This window comes from Homarus americanus, unplaced genomic scaffold (assembly GCF_018991925.1).
Source record: "Homarus americanus isolate GMGI-L3 unplaced genomic scaffold, GMGI_Hamer_2.0 scaffold14467, whole genome shotgun sequence".
Lineage (NCBI taxonomy): Eukaryota > Metazoa > Arthropoda > Malacostraca > Decapoda > Nephropidae > Homarus > Homarus americanus.
Window position 1 is genome coordinate 5,365,000 of NW_024733734.1, and position 25,403 is coordinate 5,390,402.

The 25,403-nt window shown below is 38.8% G+C and overlaps 1 protein-coding gene across 1 annotated transcript in view; it reads right to left on the reverse strand.

The window, feature by feature from the left end:
• LOC121869884 (protein split ends-like) overlaps window positions 1–24,196 on the reverse strand; it is a 73,548-nt gene extending 49,352 nt beyond the window's left edge. Inside the window, exons 1-2 of the mRNA XM_042371449.1 lie at window positions 24,084–24,196; window positions 268–3,867 (exon numbers count right to left, since the gene is read on the reverse strand). Coding sequence (XP_042227383.1) covers window positions 268–3,597 — 3,330 coding nt within the window. The 5' untranslated portion in view covers window positions 3,598–3,867; window positions 24,084–24,196. The remainder of the gene's footprint in view (window positions 1–267; window positions 3,868–24,083) is intronic.
• Between the last annotated feature and the right edge of the window lie 1,207 nt (window positions 24,197–25,403).

Below are 25,403 nucleotides of genomic sequence, written 5' to 3' on the forward strand. Positions count from 1 at the left end.
GTGGTTGCAGTTGTGGTGGTGATGGTTGCGATTGTTCCAGTGGTGACTGTGATTGTTGTGGTGGTGGTTGACTGTTGACTGTTGTGGTGGTGGTTGTGACTGTTGTGGTGGTGGATGTGACTGTTGCGGTGGTGGTAGTGACTGTTGTAGTGGTGGTTGTGACTGTTGTGGTGGTGGTTGTGACTGTTGTAGTGGTGGTTGTGACTGTTGTGGTGGTGGTGGCTGTGACTGTTGTGGTGGTGACTGTTGTGGTGGTGGTGGTGGCTGTGACTGTTGTGATGGTTGTGACTGTTGTGGTGGTTGTGACTGTTGTGGTGATGCTTGTGGTTGCTGGGCTGGTGGTTGTTGTTGCTGGGGAAGAGTCTGTGACGGTGTTGGAAGCTGCGATGGCTGGGGCGTCTGAGCTTGTAATTGACCTTGTTGAGTCTGCAGCATTTGTTGTGGTGGTGTATGAGATGGTTGTGACTGTTTCTGAGATGTTTGTGTATGTTGTTGTGATGTCTGTGAGTGGTGCTGCTGTGATGGCTGCTGCAACTGTGATGGTAGCTGTGGCTTTTGCTGTTGACTGGGAGATGGATAAGAAAATGGGCCATAAGACTGAGGAAAGCCTGAAGACTGATGAACTTGGCTAGTCCAAAGATTCCAGCTTGATTTGGAATCCATTCGAGCACCCCCAGCAGCATACCACAGACTCTGAGGATAACCCTGTTGACCTGATGCTCCTCTGCTGGCTAGTTCAGGGGGGTATCCAGTACCTGGGGGCCCTCCATAGGGTCCAGCATAATTATTCTGCATTGGGTGATAATTTGAAGACTTGTGTGCTGCCATAGGGGGCTGCTGGGAATGTGAGTTTCCAGTGGTGTTTTGAACACTGCTGCCCTGAGAATATCCATAAGAGTACTGAGCACCTGGTCCAGAGTATCCAGATCCCACACCACCAGACCAGCCAGGATAACCCTGTTGCTGTGGCTGGCGTTGTTGCGAAGTGGGGGGGTGATGCTGTGGTGGCTGCTGATGCTGTTGCTGCTGGTTTTGTTGTTGTGGTTGTTGGTGTGCTTGTGGAGGTTGTTGGTGTTGTTGTGAAGATTGTTGATGCATTTGTGGGGATTGCTGAAGCTGCTGCTGTGGTTGTTGTTGATGCTGTTGTGATGCTTGCTGGTGCTGTGGTTGTGATGGCTGCTGCTGTTGTTGGGGTGGCAGCTGCTGCTGCTGCTGCTGTTGTTGTTGTTGTTGTTGTTGTTGTTGTTGTTGTTGTTGTTGTTGTTGTTGTTGTTGTTGCTGTTGTTGCTGCTGCTGTTGTTGCTGCTGCTGCTGCTGCTGCTGCTGCTGCTGCTGCTGTTGTTGATGTTGTTTTTGCTGATGTTCACTCGGCTGGTAGCTTGCCTGTTGTTGTGGGCCATAACTGTGCGGTTGTGCTGGACTCCATGACTGTTTCCCCTGCTGCTGGCTCTGATCACTTGATCCTATGGTATCCGGGTGTGTTATAGACTTGTGATTCATATTCTCTTGTGGACTAGGCTGCTGCTGCTGGAAAACAGCAGCATTGTTCTGCTCTTCCTCCTTCTGTTGAGAAGGGGAGTTCACCTGAGAGGCTTCCACAGTTTCTTCTTGATGTCTCCCAAGTTGAGTTTTGCCTTCTTGTTTGTCACTGTGGACTTCATCACGTTCCAGTGAAGCATCGTCCCTGGATATGTGTTGCGTGGAGAGAACACTGTGACTACGAGCCGGAGAGGACTGGGCATGTTGTGATAAGTCTTCAGGCATATCTTTTTTATCATCTGCAGCCACAATTTTCTGTTCATCAGGTTGTTTATCAGGTGTACCACGGGGTGTTAATATACCTTTTTGTCCTTCACACTGTTGTTGTTGATGCTTTTGTTGTAGTTGTTGATGCTGCTGATGTTGATGTTGATGCTGATGCTGTTGTTGATGATGATGTTGCTGCTGCTGTTGTTGTTTTTGTTGCTGCTGCTTCTGTTGTTCACTTGTCATTAACTGGTCTTTCTGAGGCATTTCTCTACTGTGTGCTGCATACTCCTCATTGACTGTCCGAGAGGCATTTTGTGGGCAGTGGCTATCTTGAGTTTGTTCGTTAATATTGTTATGTTGTTCGTAGACGTCTGTTGCTACTGGTCTTGTAGCGGGTGATTGCTGTCTTCTTGTTGGACTCTGAACTGTATAGCTATTTGAAGGCTCTTGAGGCAGATTACTTCCTCTTTCACCTATTCTCTCACTTGTTTCTCCAATGATGCTTGATACAGAGTAAGAATTGCTTTTCCGAGGCTTGATGTAATTTGAGCTCAGGGTCGCCTCTGTTCTTGAGTCACTGACAGAAAGGCTTTCTGGTACAGAACAGGCAGTGTAAACATGTCTACTCTGGGCCTGAGATACATGTGGGTCTGCTCTCATGGAGTATGTCATGGATAAGCTACTTATGGGGGTTCTGGTGCTGTGGTGGTCACCATGATTTGTCTCCATTAGTGGATGTGGGGCAGGTGGGGTTTGGGAGGCTGGATGTTGAGAAGAATGCTGGGATGAGTGGTGTGTATTTGATGGGTGTTGCGTAGACAAGCGTTGAGTGGACAGGTGCTGGGTGGACGGGTGCTGTGGCCCGGGGGTGACAGCTGGGGCTGGGGTGTAGGCGGGTGTAAGGGGAGATGGGGGTGCATGCAGTGAAGGGAGTAGACCCTGTTTTTCTCCCCAACCCATACGTTCTAATGCCATAAGAGGGCTGTCTGGAGCACCAACTCCACCTGTTCTGGTGTTGTTGGGAGGACCTAAACTAGATGTGAGGGTTGATGGAACTCCTGAGGAAGCAGCAGACGAAAGAGATTGAGTGAGGTGACTCCCTGCACCATGTTGCAGGCTGTACATACTGAGAGGTGGTTCATGCACAGCATGAACAGACTTCATGTGTGCTAAACATTCACTCATCAGACGGAACACCTGCCCACACACCTGGCACCGCCGCATCTTATCTAAATCTTTCTTGGATTCAATTATGTCTACTGGGGGACTTGGTGTGGCCCCAGTGCCTGCTAGACCACCTGTTATACTGTGTGGCCCAGGTGATGGGGGAGTGGAAGTAACAGGTGAAAGAAGAGATGAGGATCCTCCATGGCCAACTCCCAATCCACTAGCCAGTGGTGAAGGACTTCCTTGTCCTCCACTAAATTTTCCTTTAGAAAACATTGAGCCAGTTAGCCCTAAGTCAGTGGTAGGAGCCTGCAGACCCCCCAGGGATGGTGGGGTGATGCCGGAGGCTCCCGCAAGCTCTGAAGAATAGCCAAGATTGGAGCCCAGGCTTGAGCCCAGCCCCGATCCCAGGCCATATTTTGTGTAGCCGTACTGGTAGCCCAGCCCGTACTGCTGATAGTACATAGAAGAGTTATTGATGGGTGGAGCAGAGTAGCTGCCCATGCCTGAGGAATAACCTGGAGGGACGGCAGTTGGCTTGCCATAATAGGGGCTGGATACTTGAGTCAGGTCACCTGGGTAGCCGTTGTAGTAGGGGAGGGCAGCTGGGGGCGGCACATAGCCAGGGTAGGGCCCCGGGTACCCTCCAGACCCACCAAAACTGTTGTGCATCGAGTTCATTTTCTCTTACACCGGACAGACATCACTACCATTTCTATTTGCACTTTCACACTTTAAGCTCTAATAAGGAAGCATCCTTAAACTCTGTTTACGTTAAGTAACAAGGGGATAAACAGTGTCCATCAAGGTCTTAACACTATCACTGGATTCATATAGCTGCCATGGTCAAGGTTGCTGCTTAACTGCTGAATGTTGTGTGAATTCGGTCACAAGTATGAGATTCAATGGTTATCGCTTGTTCAGATCACTTCCTCATACTTCAGGATCTTTCTGTAAAGAGAGAGAGAGAGATTTAGGTAGAGTTTAAAAATTAAATTAATTCCTAAGAAAGATGAAATAGCTAAAACATACGAACTAATTCTTGAACATCAAAATGTACATGTTGATACATCTGTCATCAAAAGATTCCAGTATGTGTTTAAAAAAATTCTATTAAAATGAGAGATAAAAACAAAGGAGTGATCCAGAGGTCACATTTTACAGCCAAGCACAGCATTTGGTGGCTTAAGTACAAATGCTCACCAAGGTCCTGTCCTTAGTGGCCAGGACTAATCTACAGTACTGTACAGCCTAGTACAGTTACACAATTATTAAAGATCCCAAAAAGCAACAACATACCCCTAAAAAGGCTGATAAGAAGCCCTGACTTTTCCCTACCAGACAGATAAGGGAAGAGGTTTGCTGAGCAGTAGAAGTAAGTGCACACATCACATGTCCTCTGAGTCAGCCACACATATCTTCCACACTTCAGTCCCATCCATTCCAGGCAAACTTCTTCACTAACCCATAGAAGGAAAGAAGGTTCTGAGCTGTCTTATTCTGAGGTTGGCAATAAAATGCAGTTTCAGAATCAAATCTTCATAAATGACCAGACCTTTTTCAAGTGAGAACTCTCGACTAATAGATGAGGAATGGATGAAAATTATCGTAAAATTAATGTCACCATCACACTAGAGTCCAGCTACTGTACCTCTTCTGAACACACCCAGCAAGGTTGATATCATGTTTAATTTATTCAGAAGATTAACCAAACAAAAACTAGTCTTCTTTACTACCCAAAGCAAAATCACAAAATTGCACTGCCATATATTGAGTTGATACTGGGTGATGAATAACTAAGGTCCAGAATTTATAAAAGAACTAAATAAGAACAAGTAAAAACAAATTACTGTACTAACTCAGGATGATCAAATACTTCGGTACAGTACAGTGTATAGCTACATATAATAATACTGTAAATGACATACTGTATAAATTACAACACAAGATACAGGTATGATCAGACAAAGAATTTATGTACAGTATCTAAAAAAGTACGTATCTGTCCACACTCTTTGTGAAATATTATAAGACAACAGATGATAGACAGTGGGAAATGCATTTACTTTGGTATATATTTTAACACAAATAATGTAATGTGCATTTCTTTTGGCGTAATTAATATGATGTCCGGTTACCAATTGTAGTAAGATCAGTATGCCACAGAGCCATGTATATCAACCTCCCGGGACATCACGAGTTGCATGTAGCATTTCGGAAGTCATTGGACCCATCCTAGCAGAAACTTTTTGAGATACTGTGCTGTAAAATGCCTCCTAAATACAGAGGCTGGGGAGAAAACAGACAAAAATTTTAATTACCCTGGTAAAAGTGAATATATTAAATCAATTAGTAACTGAATTATGTGTAATGATAATTTCAACTGCATCATGTCTTAATACCAGGAATACCCCGGTTATCGCAATGGATACGTTCCTAGAAGTCATTGCGAATAACAAATTTGAGGATACAGCATGCCCTGAAAATTAGCGAATGACACTCTGGATGTACACAAGAATGTCTAAGGGTAGTTTTAAAGATGCTGGCATTTTTGTGGCCAGGACAGGGAGCCATTTGTTCTAGAGACTAATTTCTTTTACCTGTATTGTATACTGTATATGTGTGTGTGTAGACACACACAACATACCTGTACTGTATATACAATACAGGTAAAAGAACTAATTGTCCTAAGGGCAAACACATAAAGGGAATATACATTTCTTTGCACATGAGAAAAAATGTACCTCCCCCTGGTCAGCAAATGTTATTCGCGGATTTGGCAATTCGCAGCCATTTTGAGAACCTACCGGGTAATCCCCGCAAATTTTAAGGGCATGCTGTACAGGTATACCCCGAAAACTGACATCCCATTAACAGCTAATTACATGAAGGAGAAATACCCCACAAGTTTTGATGATACCCCGGAGATCCGACGATCGGGGAAGGAACGGCAGAGTTGTTTTGAATTTGGCTGGTGGTGGGCTGGTGTAAATTTTTGCGACGAGAGGGGGTTCTGTGTGCTGCCTCAGACTCATTCCTGCTTCTCTGCACTTCTTTACACCTACCATGTGTCTCCAACCTCGTGTTTTTTCATTATTTCCAACTCCGTGTGTTATGCAAACATGCCTAAATGCCCCAGTGATAGTTTCTCTTGTGCTGCCCCTCTTAAGGGCAGCCTGATTTGAAGTGATAAGGCATAAGGGATTATAAGAGTGGTGATGGACAGAGTTGTAAGAAGTTACAGATTTTGTTACTTAAGTAAAAGTATTGTTTCAATGGCAAATGTTAATCAAGTACAGTAGTAGTAAAAGTATCCAAAGTTCAATGTACTCAAGTAGAAGTAAAACAAATATTTCATTCTTAAAGCACTCAAGTAATGAAAGTAAAAAGTAACAACAAAATTATTGTCTCAAATATTAAAATAAATCCACAGTAAATTATTAAAAAACTAGTTACCGGTAACTAAAGATAAAACAAAAGACACATCGCATTACACATGTTTATTTACAAATCTTTCTATTGAAATTAATCAACAATTGATTCTCAAAATTATGGCTGTTCAATCAGGATCTTCAAGGATTAAATATAAGCCCAGCATGACCTGCAGAAAGAGAGTAAGTTCAGCTGCTCTTCTCCCTACAATTCACAGGGATAGTGAACAGGCTGAGAGTATATCCACCCAACACTTTCTTCCTGATTCACACAAATATCATCGACATGGACTAATGGTCCACAGACATAATGTTGTCTCTCCCTGTAAATTCTGTAACTGTCCTAATGCTAACACCCTTCAACACTATTGCCTTGACTGTCCCACTGTCAGGGACCTCCTACCACAGGATGAATCACTAACCACTATATGTCACCACCTACTTATTTGTAATAATTTAGATTTACTTCTTGTACACTACCCACGTTTTGGTGGGTGCTAACTCCCACTGTTGTTAAATCATATCAATATTGTCTCCACATCACAAGTCATAACGTGTCCTGCGAGACACGAGTACCAATGTATTAGTGTCTGACCACATGGTCTTGTGACTGGCGATGTCACTTTTTGATTCTAATTGACGAGTGATTGAATTTTTTGCACCGCATAACATCTGGCGGGTGCTTGGGGAGAGGGGTTAGCGGTACTTAGTTATTTAAGCAGAATTTTAAAAACACTCAATCTCACACATATGTATAGATACAGGCTTTGTATCTTAGATGGAATTATGTAAATCATTTAAGAAATCACAGCCTCTTTGAAATTCATTTTAGGTATACTATGCAAAGACTTCGAGCAACTGATGTCTAATGGGAAGACTAAGCCCCCGAAGGAAAGGTGGGGGACCAGCAAAAAATGGTAGCGACTTGAACTTGCCACCCTAGACTGTTTCTACCATCCTCAACACAGGTAAATAACTAAATTTATGCTTTACATTCCTTATTTAAGACAGATTATGCTTGCTTTAAATATCTGCTTTATTTTCTTGGTTGATAGTGTGCATGACAAAGGGTAGATGGGAGTTATTGGGGTGTGTCCAGTTCCTAACCCTCTGAATCTTTTATATTCTTATGGGATTAATTGCTTCGAGAACCATTCATTCACTAACCAATAACTTTTCACACTCCCTGTATGCTTCGGTTATCGGGGTATACTTGTATTGGGGCAATTTTCTCCATAAAAACTTATGTAAATGGAGGGGGAAGGGTGTGTTCCCAGCTGGCAACTTTCGAGGCTATTGGGGACCAGGGTTGTGTGTACAAGTATACTGTAGAACCAGTAAATGTGAGGAATAAATAAAATAAAATAAAAAATACAGCATTGCCAGTTGACAATAGTTTCACTACATGTGGGAAACCGGAGTTACTGAGATCTCCACACTACTCCCCCAATCTCTCCTCCCACAATCTGTGGGCGAACTATTGCATGCGTAAGAAATGTTTATTCCCGTTCATGTTTTTGATCTTATGATGAGCATTTTTTTTTCACATTCTGTATGAACAATTGTATATGCATGTAACAAAGTAAAAAAAACAAAAACAAAACAAAAAATAAATTAAGAAAATTACATGTATCTACCCAAAAGTACAAGTTGAAAAATAACAATAACACAGCACACATATTAGCCCAGTAGGGGCAGGATGAGATCCCAGATGCTGCACCTCCCTCCCACAACCTGCACGTTTACTCCCGCAAAATGTAAGAAATGTTTAATCTCTTTCTATTTTTAACCTCATGATAATCATTTCATTTATTTTGTTTCTTAGTTTTGCACATTCTGCATCAACAATTGTGTGTGCATGGAACAGAATAAAAAAGAAAAAAAGAAAATTTTGTTTTGTTTTTTATATACCGGGATTAGCCCACCCGGGCACAGGTCACTGACTGACATCGGGGCCTGGGGGACAAAAATTTAATAATAATAATAATAATAATAATAATAATAATAATAATAATAATAATAATATTAATAATAATAATAATAATAATAATAATAATAATAATAGTAATAATAATAATAATAAAAATAATAATAATAATAATAATAATAAAAAAAAAAAAAAATGAAATGTAATACAACTCCTCCCCGACTTATGACCTACTCCCTGACTTACGACCACCCGGACATACGACCGCCTCAGTCGTACCAAAATTTTGTCAAATTACGTATTTTCGAGTCCCAACGTCAGTGATTGCGTTGTGTACTGACAACATTTTCGTTTGTAATTCACTTTAAAATGGCTGGCAAGCTTAAAAGTGAGAGTTTTGTGGTGGTGAGAAGAAAAAGAGACCCATTTAGATTTTCTGTGTACTGTATTATAAAGCATTTTTGACTTACGACCATTTCGATTTACGACCTGGCTTTGGGTTCCTAACCCCGTCGTAAGTCGGGGAGGAGCTGTAGTAATAATAATAAAGACATACAGTGAGTTCTGCTATAATGCGTGTTTTGACAACGCGAATTGGCTCTAACGCGATTTATGAATAGAGGAACGATATTTGTATAACGCGAACGCTTGCTTGCTGTAACGCGATTTTTGCTTACTATTTCTCCAATTTTGTGGTACAGGTTGTACCTCTCTAGTCCGGCAACCTCGGGACCTGCCCGGTGCCGGACCATGGAAATTCATCCTTTTCCTGGATAGATAGTGACTTGTGCTTATGCTTGGAAGCACTAGCACCACTTTCTCTACTTCATGGTCTCTTTGAAGACATATTGAAGGGTTAAATGTCGTACAGTAGCTTCTCAAATTTCGAGTTTTTAATTCGACGTTTTTTATTTGAACACACAAAAAAAAAAAAACAATTTAAAATTTTGACGGCGGAAACTCGAATTTCGACATGTTTGAACGGCCCACCAACGTTCAGACGACATGCACAATCATGTAAACAGCGTCATTTCTCTTATGTACAAAAGATTCATTATTGTTTATTACTGAATGTCTTTTTTATTGAATTAATGTTTATGTGTGCAAAATGAGCAATACAATTCATTAATAATACGTTGAATATTAAAACACACGAGGAAATGACACAGCATTGTTTTCGTTGATTACAAAACCAGTGACTGACTGGTTCTACATATAAAACTGAAGAAAATAAGACCTTGGTTGTAGCTGCAGTAAAATTAATATGGTTGTTTTAAGTAATGTTATTTAATGTTAATAAATGGAACAATAGAAGTAGCTAACGATAATGGTGAAGAAAAAATAGAGATCGCGTATGTAAGTGCGCATGCGCACACGTGAAAACATATCATCATTACTTTACATAAGAATATGAAAGCAACACTTATTTACTGTTCATATATATTTTAATTAATGTTTCTGAATTTGTTTTTATTGAATTAATGTTTGTGTGCAAAATGAACAATACACTTCATTAATAATACGTGGAATATTAACACGAGGAGACGAGACGGCTGCCGGCATTGTTTTTGTTAAAGCTTACAAAACCAGTGACTGATTGGTTCTACATATAAAACTGAAGAAAATAAGACCCTGATTGTAGCTGTAGTAAAATTAATGTAAAAAAATTAATATGCTTTTTTGAAGTAATGTTATTTAATGTAATAAATGGAACAATATAAGTAGCTAACCATTAATGGTAAAAAAAAAAAAGTGAGACTGCGTGTATGTAAGTGCGCACATGTGAAAACATATCGTCATTACTCTACATAAGAATATGAAAGTAACACTTATTTACTGCTCATATATATTGAAGAGTTAAATGTTGTACTCTGTATAGACAAGCAGAGAGAGAGAGAGAGCAGCCGAACTGCCGGATGTAAACAAACCTTAATTTCCCGCGGCTTTGTTGTTTTTTTGGGGGGGATTAGCCCACCCGGGCATAGGTCACTGACCCACATTGGGGCCTGAGGAGCAAAAACTTAATACTCCTGTAATAATAATAATAATGCAGATAAGTTAAAAAAAAGAAAAAAGAAGCTGCCAATCTACCTATTGGACAAACTAAAATTGTTCAACCACGGGAGTTTCCGACCACAGAATGTCAGACTAGAGAGGCAGTGTACAACCTGCACTCACCCCTTAAGATGTTTCCCATTTTCCCGTGATTTTATATATATATATATATATAAATATATATATATATATATATATATATATATATATATATATATATATATATATATATATATATATATATATATATATATATATATATATATATATATATATATATATATATATATATATATATATATATATATATATATATATATATATGTGCATCCCCCGCGTTACGGAAGGGTTTCGTTCCCGAAAATTGACCGTATCGCGAAATTCCGTAATGCGAAACCTATTTTCCCATTGACTTCCATTATAAAACTGGAGATGCGTTCCTAAGGAATGTTTTCGGCCCCAAAAAAGTAATTCAAGCACTTTTATTAATGAAAATAAACATTTATAAACACATACAATACAGTACATTAAATAATTTATGATATACAGTACCTTCTTAAAACACCAATTTAGGGGTTAATATTGCATAATATTGCATTATACAGCTATGTGTATGTTTATTTGAGTGCCCCGTCATAGGAGTCCGTTTTCTCTCACTTCAAGGCCGCCTGAGTCATCCGTTTTCTCTTAATCTTAAGAGTGCACCAGGGACTAATGTTTTATTTTTTAGTGGTGACACAGAATTTGATATTGCAACTGGGGTTGCAATTGTTGAGGCAACTTAGGCATGATTACAGTTGGAATATTCAAGATCCATTGTGAGTGATGTTTAAAGCTTCAACTGTCTTTATGGTTGGTAAAATTTGTCAAGTCTGTCAGTCTGAATGGCATGTGTGAGGCCTTGTGTTTGTTAAAATTTACCCCAATTTCCGTAAGGGCGGATTTACGGGCTGTAACACGAAATTGTTGGTCATAATTTACAAATTCCGTAAGAGCAAAATTCTGTAACCTGGGCTTCCGTAATGCGGGGATGCCTGTATATGTATGTATGTATATGTATGTATGTATATATATATATATATATATATATATATATATATATATATATATATATATATATATAGGTGGGCAGTCTAGGTATGTGCAGTAGCCACAGGAAAAGCTGAGGTTTGCGTGTTTCTTCTTTCATGTGGATTATCAACCTCTGATTAATGCCCCTTACTCGGTCAGGTGGACTAGAGGTCCAGTGTTGGGATGAAAACCGTCAAGTGAACCAACAGAACATATGGGATTAATTCAATAGAACCCAATGACTCCCAAACTCCACTTTTTGACGACAAGTAACTATGTTGTAGTAAAAATAACATCTTAATTTTATGATGGTACATGCACACAATTAATACTTAAGAGAAATAGAGAAATACAGTCGCCAAGTTAATGTCCATTCAAATAATGGACTCAACTCCCTCCCCCTCTTCTCACACTACACTCACTGGCTCTTCCCTCTGAGAAATTTTTTGGGGAAAACCAGGTATAGTAATAAATAATTCCTCAAACTAAAGTTAGGATAATATAATTGACATTGCTGGATTCCTTGTAAGACCAGGAATATTTTGAATATAAATGTCATATATTTTTCACAAAAGATAACATATTTACTCAGAATAAACTTTACATCTAAAATTTGTTTGTCTAATGCAAAATCTATGATGTTTATATTCAAAATGATCAGCAAATTGTAAGAATTCCGGCAATGTAAATTATATTCTGGCCGGATAATTTGTATGAATTTTATGAGCTAAAACAAATATCTTCAGTTAATAAAAAAAAAAAAAGTATTCTTCGACACTATCTGTCAATCAAAGTACCCCACCTTGCCTTCCCCCCCTCTCCCAACCCTCCCCCCACCCCCCACCAATCCTCCATTCAAGAGTTTTTAACATTTAGTATTAAATAATACCTCAGATTACAGTTAGGATAATATAATTGACATTGCTGGATTCCTTGTAAGACCAGGAATATTTTGAATATAAATGTCATATATTTTGGACAAAAGATAACATAATTACCTAGAGAACAATTTTTATCTAAAAATTGTATGTTTAATGCAAAATATATGTTGTTTATATTCAAAATGATCACCAAATTATAAGAATTCCAGCAATGTAAATTATATTCTGACCGGGTAATTTGTATGAATTTTATGAGCTAAAACAAATATCTTCAGTTAATAAAAAAAAAAATAATTCTTCACAGGGTAACAGATGGTCGGTCGGTCGGTCCCTCCCTCCCCCCCACCCCCCACCAACCGTCCCAAGGAGATGTGTGGGATAACCACTAAATTTTAATAAATAATACCTCAAACTAAAGTTAGGATAATATAATTGACATTGCTGGATTCCTTGTAAGACCAGGAATATTTTGAATATAAATGTCATATATTTTGGACAAAAGATAACATAATTACCTAGAGAACAATTTTTATCTAAAAATTGTATGTTTAATGCAAAATATATGTTGTTTATATTCAAAATGATCACCAAATTATAAGAATTCCAGCAATGTAAATTATATTCTGGCTGGGTAATTTGTATGAATTTTATGAGCTAAAACAGGCAGTCAGGCAGGGTGGCGGGTGGGGGGTGGTGCGAATCTAAAAATAGCTCTCGAGCCGGACACTCACGTGCCTGCTGTTGAAAGTAGGCGATTCTGTGAAAGTTTAGCTTTGGCGAAATAAAACATAGCAATAAGTGAAAGCTGGCGTTAGCAGAGGTATACTGTATATATATATATATATATATATATATATATATATAACATATATATATATATATATATATATATATATATATATATATATATATATATATATATATATATATATATATATATACAGAGCTGCTCTTCGGCTTATGGTGGAGTTAGGGACCCAAATCCAGGTCGTAAGTCGAATTGGTCCCAAGTCGAAAATGCGAAGATAATACAAAGAAAATCTAAAATGGGTGTCTCTTTTTCTTCTCAGCACCACAAAACTCTCACTTTAAGTATGCCAGCCATTTTAAAGGTAATTAGAAGCAAAAATTTTGTCAGTACACAGCGCAATCACTAACGTCGGGACTTGAATATACGTAATTTGAAAAAAGTTTGGTACGACTGGGGCGGTCGTATGTCCGGGTGGTCGTAAGTCGAGTAGGTCGTATGTCCGGGTGGTCGTAAGTCGAGTAGGTCGTATGTCCGGGTGGTCGTAAGTCGAGTAGGTCGTATGTCCGGGTGGTCGTAAGTCGAGTAGGTCGTATGTCCGGGTGGTCGTAAGTCGAGTAGGTCGCAAGTCGAAGAGTAGCTGTATATATAAAATGTTGTAAAGTATTACAATTTCTGTAATACAGTATTTGGTAAAAAATTGAATTAGGTATAAAGTAAGCCAAGCTTTAAGTCCAATATCTTCACTTTTTCCTCAAAATCTCTCTCACTATGTGCTTTTTTTGTTTCTCACTCTCACCACCATGAGCACTGCCACTAAATTTCTTCTTAGGGCCCATGATTGTGGTAAAATTCAACAATTGAGAAAAACTTTATGTGTGTGGACACCTAGGAGATGTTGACTGTACCAGAGCAAGAGAGAGGTATGCTTGGGTGACACCTTGGTGAGATGTGGGATGAGGATCATGAACAAGCTGGTGAGATTATTATTATGATCATAAAGTAATATATTTAGGCAGCCCCTTTCCAGCAATAAGATCAACCAGATGCACCATAAAAATGGATAATTGAAAAGATACTATAAGTGTTTAAATGATGAAAAATTATATAATTATGAAATTATGATATGATAAATAAAGAGGAATGCTGGGTGGGTAGACTCGATTTTCATGCAAAAGATGCTGGGTGGGTAGACTCGATTTTCATGCAAAAGATGCTGGGTGGCTAGGTATGGTAGTTAGAATCGATTTAGAAGATAAAGTTGTTGCCATAAGCTAGTGAGATACGCTGGGTGGGTTGGTTAGTGCAACAGTGGGTCCCACGCGGAAGGGTGGATTGGGGGGTCAACCGTGTATAAGTGGGGTCGCGTACTCTGGATACAAATAGAGTACTTTGAAACCCTACTGCACAGATAACTTTCTTCTCATTTGCATCTGTTCATATTACTGGTGGCATTGTTGTCAATTTAGACTCACCACTGTAACCCTCTTGCTAAAATGCTGAGATGTGAGCTATGTTATGGTTATATTTCAACTCGCAATTTCAGAATGTACCAAAAAATAAGGAAATAATTATAAGGTCAAAAACAAAAGGAGAATAAACATTTCTTCGTGTGCAAAAATTAGCACACAGAGCGTGAGAGCCCTGTTGCTAAGGGTTGGCAGAGGCAGGATCCCAGCTTTCATTACTTTTCCTAAATATTCCCAACTGAAATATAACTTGACAATTTCGGGGGGAGAGGATAGAATAAACTTACAACAGACGTGGTTGTGAGTTGCACGAGTTTAAACTGAAATAGGTCTAACCAGCTAAGACACCAGATGTGCTATTGACAAACCACCACACATATTTCACCTCCCACATAAAATACACATTTGAAACTGCTGCCCCAGAAGCTTGAAACTTGATGCTTATAAGAGTTCAGATGAGGCAAGAACATGTCTAAATTACAAAAACTCCCAAGGTCCATACCAAAGAGGACTTTGTTACTGCAGTATTAGTCATGTTTGTTATGTGCGCTGTTGATGACAAATTTATTTTTTTCTGCCAACACACTGCTGTAATTCTCAACATATACAGTATAAGCAGTCTCAAATTTACAAAGTTTCAGTTTATGAAAATTCAAAGTTATGAAAAAGTACCATACAGTAGAGTACCTAGATTTACAAATAAAATTACAGGGGTACCTGAAGTTATGAAACCCTTCGTGATATTTTATTTCCTAAGTAACAATAATATTATGCAGAAAATTATTTAACTTTTCTATCAGTCTGCTCCTTTTTTCAATAACTTATTTCACTAATCTCTAATACTTGTAATGTTATTAAGTTTACAAATTAGCTTAAAGTGTGTCACCATTCTCTGACAATCACCACACAAATTACTCCTTACACTCAATAGAGACAAGTAGACTCATCTCCACCAGACACACAGTCACTCACCCAATTGCCTAATTGTCTAATTTCTTCTCATGTAATAAGTGAAAATTAAATAAATAAATAATTCTGTATTCTTAAATTTCAATTGTGTACTCTATTATGTAGAATAAAGGCATAGAGTTTAAAGAGAAAGTGTTTTTGTTTTATAATTACAGTACTGGGTACACGATTTTTTGTATTAAAAAACATATTTTGTAGCATTCAGTTAAATTTTCAAGACCTTTCAAGGAAGTTTTTGTTTTTATAGGAATGCATCTCAGCTTTTTTAATGGGAGTCTATAGGAAAATGTGCTCCAATTTATGAAAATCTGATCTACAAACGGTTTTTCAGGCAATGAACCATTTTGTAAATTGGGGAATACCTGAGCATGTATTTAAAATATATCTGTACATAATATACAGTGCTATTCAGTACTGTACATACAGGTATAGTTACCTCGATAACTGATGCATCTATCAAGTCAGTCTCCACTACGGTATTTTAAACTAAAAAATGATAAAGTCCTGTATACAGTACATTAAATAATTTCACCTTGATATCTAGTAAATTATATTTCTCATCATAATAAATGGCTTCTTTCATAATGAATTTTTTGTTAGGTTACCCGGTACTATGTTGAGGGAGGGAGGAGGGAGAGAAGATAAAGTGAGGTTGATCACAGTAGAATATAATAATGGATTAATAATATTCAGATCGAAATATGGCCTTGATGGCAGTTAGTGGGAGGGAAAGAGTGGTCAGGGAAGAGATTACTGTCTCATAGTTTGTCCTCAGGGAAGAGATTACCGTCTCATACAGTTTGTCCTCAGGGAAGAGATTACTGTCTCATACAGTTTGTCCCCAGGTAAGAGATTACTGTCTCATAAAGTTTGTCCTCAGGGAAGAGATTACCATCTCATACAGTTTGTCCTCAGGGAAGAGATTACCATCTCATACAGTTTGTCCTCAGGGAAGAGATTACCGGCTCATACAGTTTGTCCTCAGGGAAGAGGTTACCGTCTCATACAGTTTGTCCTCAGGGAAGAGATTACCGTCTCATACAGTTTGTCCTCAGGGAAGAGATTACCGTCTCATACAGTTTGTCCTCAGGGAAGAGATTACCGTCTCATACAGTTTGTCCTCAGGGAAGAGATTACCGTCTCATACAGTTTGTCCTCAGGGAAGAGATTACCGTCTCATACAGTTTGTCCTCAGGGAAGAGATTACCGTCTCATACAGTTTGTCCTCAGGGAAGAGATTACCGTCTCATACAGTTTGTCCTTTTATTTTGAAGTCAAATTATAAACTATACAGTATATCATATTTTTTCGATTATTTAGTGTGATATATTATTTATGAAGAAACATACACCACAAGAGGCTCATCATGCGAGAATATAACACTGTAATGAATAAATAATCTGGCAAACGTGGTATGGCCAGTCCCGACCTCACCCCCCTCCTTTTAAGTGGGTGAAAGGAATCAATAAAGGAGATATAGATAAAGTTCTTATAATATCCAAGCAGGATAGGACTCGTAGCAACGGATTTAAGTTGGATAAGTTTAGGTTTAGGAAGGAGATAGGAAGAAACTGGTTCACAAATATGGTGGTAGATGAGTGTAACAAGCTTAGCAACTTTGTATTAAGCGCTGGGATGCTGGAAAATTTTAAAAGGAGGCTAGATAGATTCATGGACGATATAGAGTGGTTGTAACTCTAGACAGGAGCTGCCATGCACAGGCCAACCGGCCTATTGCAGAATCCTTATTTTCTTATGTTCTTTATGGAGGATGGGGGAGAGTGGTGAGGAAGATTCAGCTGTCTTTCATTTTGAAATCAAATTACCCCAGTATATACAGTACAGCACTGTACAGTATTTTGCTCTATTATTTAATACTGTTTGTTATATTATTTATGATGAAACATACACCATAATAGACTGATACGAGAATACCTGTATACTGTAATAATAAATATTGTAAATAAAAACAAACTGGTGAAGTGGCAACCTTCAGCACATTGACACATGAACATATCTTGTACCTATTAGCTCTCTTCAGATCTATATCAAATCTGATCACACCACTGTACACTATCCCCATTAAAGACAATATATACTCTACTTAAAGTGCTAGGCATCATTTATGGGTTAAATAGAAGAGGAAGTATTGCTGGGGCATTTAGACATGATTGCATAACACACAAAGTCGGATCAACAGGGTAGTCAGTGAAACTTGCGGGGTATTTCTCCAATATATAATCGTCGGTCATGAAAAGCATTGGTCAATGGGACCTCGGTTTAGGATTATACCTGGATAAGGAAAAACATCTTTTGGTCATCCATGCAATTGTTCATATAATTTTGATAAATAAGTTCTATTTATTGTATTCACAGACACAATCAAAACATCCTGCTACATTGATATGCAATAACTATTAAATGCTAACCCATTATGTTGCTTTTTGTAATACAGTAAAGTTTTTAATATCTGGCACTTAACCTTTAGTGGGCAGAGGCTCCCCTCAGCTGAATAAAATCGTCTGGCATTAATCAGAATAAAATACCTATATGATACTTTGCCCTCTAAAGGGTTAACATACTAGAATTCTCAAAAAACTGGATTGTTAGAGGACCCCCAATACAAGCTTATATTTTAGAGAGCATAATCTAATGTGTGTGGATGTCACTAGGCACCACACTTTACTCTGGAGGTAAATGAAGCCTGACAGTGTTTCTCCAGCACTTGTGAGATCTTACTTTATTTCCTTGACTCTTTTATAATACTGTATAATCTATAGTTCTATGTATATACATATGTATTAATGTTCTTTTTATAAAGAATACTGTAATATGAAGAGGGTGTAAAAACTCTCAACAAAATAGCACTTTTTAAGGATTAAATATGGTATTGGTCCTGAAAATTAAAGATATATCAAAGAGGGTGTTGTAATACTGCACAAGAATAAACCCTCACACCATTAGCCTTTGCATGCACAATGCTGATCTGGTTATAATAAGCATGTGCAGTGAGCCACATCATGTGACAATGAATGCAAACTTAACTCAACTTATGGTGGTTAAATTAAGTAAGTTAGCTTATGTCTGGTTGGCTCACATGTTGTTTTAAACAGTTGTGCAATATAGCTATGTCTCCCTGGTTCTTTGCAATTATAAGTTGAATGCCATATCTGTTGTGAATTGAAGAATTGAAGCTACTATACTCTCAGACTGGTTAAGCCAGTTGACAATTTTTTTTTATTAAAATTTTAGCTTACATACTGTATATACAGATATTACATATTAATATATTTGTCTGTGAAATATATGGATTATTTTCTATCAGATGTACAGTCACAATCCAAGGTTTCGACACCTCCTGGCTGGGTGTTCGCCGAGGCCAGGGTTGAGGTAAGGCTGGGCAATCGGACACAGACTAGTTCAGCAATGTGGTAACGAGGCACTACGATGGTGAGGTTCACATTCCACCACCACAACACTACGAGACTCACAGCACACGCGCACAGGAAGGAACTTATTACGAACTTTGACATAGCACGAACTTGCATAACAAATGCATCATAACATTGTTGCCACACATAACAATAATATGTTAAGATTGGAGCATGAAAAACTTTGCCCGGTCCCAAAACACTGGCTTGGAACCACTAGATGCGAGTCCTCGTATTACACATGAATCATCAGGGCAGCATATATGAAGGGTGGCGGCGGCCGAATTTCGTCAAGAGGGATTGAGCGGTTAGTTGACAAGGTGATGCCTATACATGTATAGATATTACCATAACCCTGGGAATATTATGGTTTCACACTCACTAGGAATTCATATACAACTCCTCCCCGATTTACGACCTACTCGACTTACGACCACCCGGACATACAACCGCCTCAGTCGTACCAAAATTTTGTCAAATTACGTACAGCATTTTCAAGTCCCAACGTCAGTGATTGCGCTGTGTACTGACAAAATTTTCGTTTGTAATTCATTTTAAAATGGCTGGCAAGCTTAAAAGTGAGAGTTTTGTGGTGCTGAGAAGAAAAAGAGACACCCATTTTAGATTTTCCATGTATTATTTAAGCATTTTCGACTTACAACCATTTCGACTTACGACCTGGATTTGGGTCCTTAACCCCATTGTAAGTCGGGGAGCAGCTGTAGTCATGTTTACAATATTTAATGATGCATCAGTAACTACATTGGAGAATTTTGGCTTGGAATGTTGCAATTCACATTAATCATGGTATCACCCAAACAATTTTGTCTGGTCCGGAGCAGCGACTTTGCCGAAGATCTGGACCCTCAGCGTAGATGCCTGGCCGTGTGTTTTTAGTTTTTAAATTTCACTTCATAGTGTCTTGGATTATAAGAGTTATGGCACAGAGGTCACCAATATTACAACTAGTTACGCATATGATTATTTTTTTATTTTTCACCTGAATGATAAATATCTATGACGCCCTAATCATGGTGTTTGGTAACTTGGAGCTAATTTCCAACACAATTCTTTTAGTTCATCAACATGTGATGTTTATTAATACGTATTCATATTTCATAACTGGGTTGAGAACAGCCCAAGTTTCTCATGCCTCACTCCTAACTTGCTATTGTTATGTGTACCAACAATGTTATGAATGAAATTTTGTTATGCAGGTTCAGGTCATGTCAAAATTCGTAAAAAATTCCTTCCATGCTCGTGTGCTTTGAGTCTCGGAGTGTTGTGGTGGTGGAATGTCTGCGTCCGATCACCCAGCCTTACCTCAACTCTGGCCTCGGCGAACACCCAGCCAGGGGGGGGGTGTCGAAACTTTGGACTGTGACTGACTGTAGTTGATCAGACAATAGGCTTACCCCAGAACCCACAGAGATGGCTTCTTGTTCTAACCACCAAAACCATTTCTGCATCCATTCCTACTCATTTCTTTTTTGTCTAAAATTGGATCTTGGTAAAGGAAGGCTGTATGTAAAGGTGATTGGTGGATCTGTTTTTGACTGTATCACTGTCAGGATAATTATTAAACAAACCAAAGGTAGAATTTTTATCATAATAAACTTATCATTGTTATTTAAGGTCATGAGAAGTTCCCAAATTTTCGTATATTTGCTTAAATAATGAAGAAAATTATATTAATGAATTGGCAACTCAACTACAACCACAGCTGCCACAAGATTCTCACATCAAATTTTCTTAATTATTTAAACAAATACGAACATTTGGAAACCTCTCATGATCTGAAATAACAATGAATAGTTTATTATTATAAAAATGTTACCTTTGGTTTGTTTAATATTTATCCTGACAATGATACAGCCGAAACAGATCCACCAATCACAATCACCTTTACAGACAGCCTTCCTTTACCAAGTAATGCCACGTAAAATTGCGAGCACGAGACCCAGAGTGGGGTCGGTGCATCTTTGGCTGACTGTACAATCAGCTGAAGAAGCGATGTCGCCATTTTCAGTATGATTTGTTCAAACAGCGGTATCTGGGAACTTGATGGGAGCCGAGCAAGTGACTGACCACTAACTAGTGGGCTGGATGCCGTGGTAGTAAAACGGTATATGTACTGTATATTAACGAACTCCTGAGCCAAATTTTTCACTACCTAACCATTTTCTGGCATTCACTAATATATTTGCAGGTAAAAGGCTTCAAGATAAGTAGCAAAAAGATAAAGATATGTGCAAGAAAAAAAAGAGAGCCAGTTTGAGATGATAAAGCGACACGAGCTGATAACACTTACTTCTAGGTGTAGAAGATTTTGACATAGATCAACAACTGGCTTGAAGACAGTCAACAGAGTGGTAATAATTGGAGTACATTCTGAACGGAAAAAGGTTCTCAAAGTATGAATGACATAGATGAAAATACTGTATATCGAGCCACATTGTCAAGCTTGGGGATGAAATGAAGATTTTGTGAAGGTAGCACGTCAGGACGATGTCGCAACAATGCAGGAAGACCTGAATGAGCTGTTCAAATGGTCTCGAGACTGGCAAATGCTCTTTAACATCATGAAATGCAAGACCTTACATGTAGGATACAGCAACCCTAAGTACAACTACTGTATTCTGTTAATAACACTTTACTGGATACTATTGATAAAGAGAAAGATCTTGGCATTGTGACAGATCACTCACTGAAGGTGGCACAACAAGTGGGGGCAGCAGTGAGGAAAGCAAATCGAGTTTAGGAATTATAAAGCGTACCTTTGAATACAGAGAGAGGAAAATTGCTCCTTCAACTATACAAATCTCAAGAACATCCCAGTCTGCATTACTATATACAGGCATGGAAACCCTACTTTCAGAAAGCTCTAACATCCTAGAAAAGGTGCAACACAGAGCAACTAAGATGATTCCGGAACTATGTCATCTCATGATCCAAGTAGACTGAGGGACTCAGGACGAACAACCCTTCATACAAGATACAGTAGGGCAAATCTCACTGAAACATTAAAAATTATGAAAGGGCTAAAAAACATGAACCAGAGACATTTCTTTGTGATGTCACACATCACCAACACGAGAGGATATAACCACAAGCTCGCCAAGTTATCATGCAGAACGAATATAAGGAAATACTTTTTCACACAGATGGTGGTAGACTTATTGAACGTTCTACCAGCCCAAGCTGTGGAATCAAGAACAGTATTCGAATTCAAAATAACTCAACAAAATTATCAAGAATAATGGCAGGATCCTACACAGGCCACTGCTACCTCTCACCTTTGCTACTTTAGTGATTTAAAATGAATCATCAGACATTGGAGAGATAATTATATATATTCATTCAGTAAAACTCTCAAACAAATTTTTATAGGTTTAGCATGTACAGTACAGTCAATCAAAAACTATCATTACAAAATTGTGTTAGACAATATAACACAAGGGACGAAGATTTGTGATAACCCTACCGTGAACAAGAGCCGTTATGTTCATTCTGAATTTCATCGACCCCTCAAGTACAGATAGTTCTTTGATCGACTACACATAATCCATACAAGTAATTGTATACAAACAATGGCAAACAGCAATTGATTCAATCCAAAATACCAGTAGCCCAAGAAAGTCATTCAAAATTTGTTACCATCGTGGTCCATGTGTGGTGTTGGGTGATTAACTGAATAACAAGAAATTTTCAAAACATAAATAATTTTGTGACTACAAATGTGACAAACATTATTCTGCACTTATATTAATTGAGTCGGTTGGTCATTAAAATAAATACTCCGTATGATGTCTGATATTAGCAAGAATGAACTTCAGTAATGAGTGGCATACGTTATACTGTACTCAGATGGTAAAATGTATCGTGAAAGTAGCCAGTGGCAGAAGTAGATTATTTCTTTTTAATTTTTTCATGGCACAAACAATTCTTTGGTCCTAACTTGAACTTGAGAAATTGCAACTAAGATCTGTTTTTGGTCTAGCATTTAAGACTAGTCTTTTCCTGAGCACAAATTATACTGTACATTGTTCTGCATTTTATCACCTTGCTTTCAAGACAATAATATGGATTACAGTGTTAAGGCATAAATTAACTGACAAGGCTGTCATAAGAGAAATGAGCATAATGCAATGATGAATGACAGCTATGTTCTCAACTATACTCACAGAAGACTCCTGGAAGGAGCTATTGAGCCTGTGACTCTAGCTCTAAACTTTCCCTCATACTGTACTTGTGTGGTCGGTTTCTGACACGTTCATTCATGAATAAAATACGGCATAGAAAGTTTTTAATAACCACGACTAGCCTAGTGAAATATTTTTTTTTACCTATTACCAAATTTGGGAACTGAAAATCCTGGTGCATAAGTTTGTTGTGTACTACTACACTAAAATTCACTAAATAAAATAAAAAGTTACAAACAGCACCATTTTAATTTGGAGTCTACCAACTTATCCTCGCCTGGAACCTAAAAGAAAAAAGAAGCGAAGTTCACTGGTCACACACACACACACACACACACACACACACACACAAGAGGAAAGCTTGATGACAGAAATATATTGCATGCAAGCACAGTAAAGCTTTAGATATTGAAAAAAATACATTTGTAACAGAGCAACACAGGTCATGCCACTGTAACGAATACCACAGTACAAAGTGCCCTGTTTCACATATGCAAATCAGGGCAGACATGATCACCCATGCATGCAACTTGCAACCTGCTCTTGCATTCACATATAAGAGGCCAAAAAGTGAGATGTTTGTACTCATCACCTAAACGAGGGAGAGTGAGGTAATGAAGGGGTGATGTAGAGAGAGGGAGAGGATAGAAGGAGTGTGGGATGCAAATTGTTGGGGAGCCGTGGTGGAGGTGGCACACGGCCGCCTTCCTCCAACAATCAATAACTTGGAGGCACTCTGCTTCTTCCCTACCACTGCCTGCTCCTCTCCTCACTTCCCTTACTCCCCCTCACGCCCCTACCGCCCATCACGGACTCTCTCCCCGGCACAAATTGATAGGTTCTCCCATAATTACTGTCATTTCAAAAGTCAGGTGGATTTCAAGGATAAATAACCTGTCCCGACTCCCCGCAAAGTCGCTGCAACATGAACAAAGCAAAACTTCCCTAAACACCGTTTTATCTCCCTGACACTTTGCACTGACCTTCTGCATGTGATGTGCATCCTGCTCCACACCCCTCCGGGACGTTTTTAAGTCTTATAAGTGGCAAATAATCGAGATAAGGCCATGATGCTCCGTGATACCCCGTAACGGAGCGTGATTACAATGTTTATCAATAGATGGCGTTGAGCGGGGATGCCAGGCCGCCAGGGAGGGTTGGTGGGGCGCGGACACTGTTGCACACACTGCAACCTTGCAACCGCTCACCTGGTGGCCTGAAGTCGTCCACACACGCGGCAGTTGCCCAGAGGTCACCCACCTGACAACCCCAAAAGTGGCAGTCAACACCAACACACACTTGCAACATGCTATGGATATATCATTGTTTTCAACTCCTTTTAATATACATCTTATACCGCGTTACTATAAGGTAAATTAGTAGAAGTTGCTCACATCACAACTCAAACGAAGTAGTTTATATGAAGGAGTTTAATTAAGGAACACATGCAATATGCGTAGAATTTTGTGTGAATATCTCTATCTTTTAAATTAATATTTGATGTGCAGCAAACATGACCTTTTCCCCCTAAATTCAGGTTTTGAGAACCTGCGCAGCAACATGAGAAGAATATATATATATATATATATATATATATATATATATATATATATATATATATATATATATATATATATATATATATATATATATATATATATATGCAATATTATTATTCACTAGGGCAATACGTCTCTTTATGTAATTCCTCATTTACGACTCCAATTATTGTCCAACTTCATTCGACGCCAGATGTGAACTGGGCCCGTTGTTGTTTGTTTGTTTATAATAAATGACATGCCTGACGTTGTACACTCCTCCATACAAATGTTTGCCGATGACGCCAAGTTATTTCGGGAAATCAAGAACCAAGCGGACTGTGAAGAGCTGCAGAAGGACCTCTATGGGCTCCAAGAATGGTCGAAGAAATGGCTGCTGAGATTCAATGTCACGAAGTGTAAGAGGATGCACCTGGGGCGTACCAACGGTAAGGAGGCGTATCATATGTCCCAACGGGATGAAGAAATTGCACTATTTGAGACTGAATGTGAGAAAGACCTAGGTGTGTATGTTGACAATGAGCTGAAGTTCTCGGGCCATTGCGAGAAGAAGGTAAATCAGGCAAATAAATTATTGGTTCTTGTAAGAAAGTCGTTCAGATATCTAGACGGTCCGTCCCTCGCAACGATCTTCAAGAGTGAAGTGCTTCCCCATCTGGAGTACTGTCACCCCGTCTGGTCCCCGAGATATGCTAGGGACTGTCAGTTGGTTGAAAATGTTCAAAGGAGGGCCACCAGACTGGT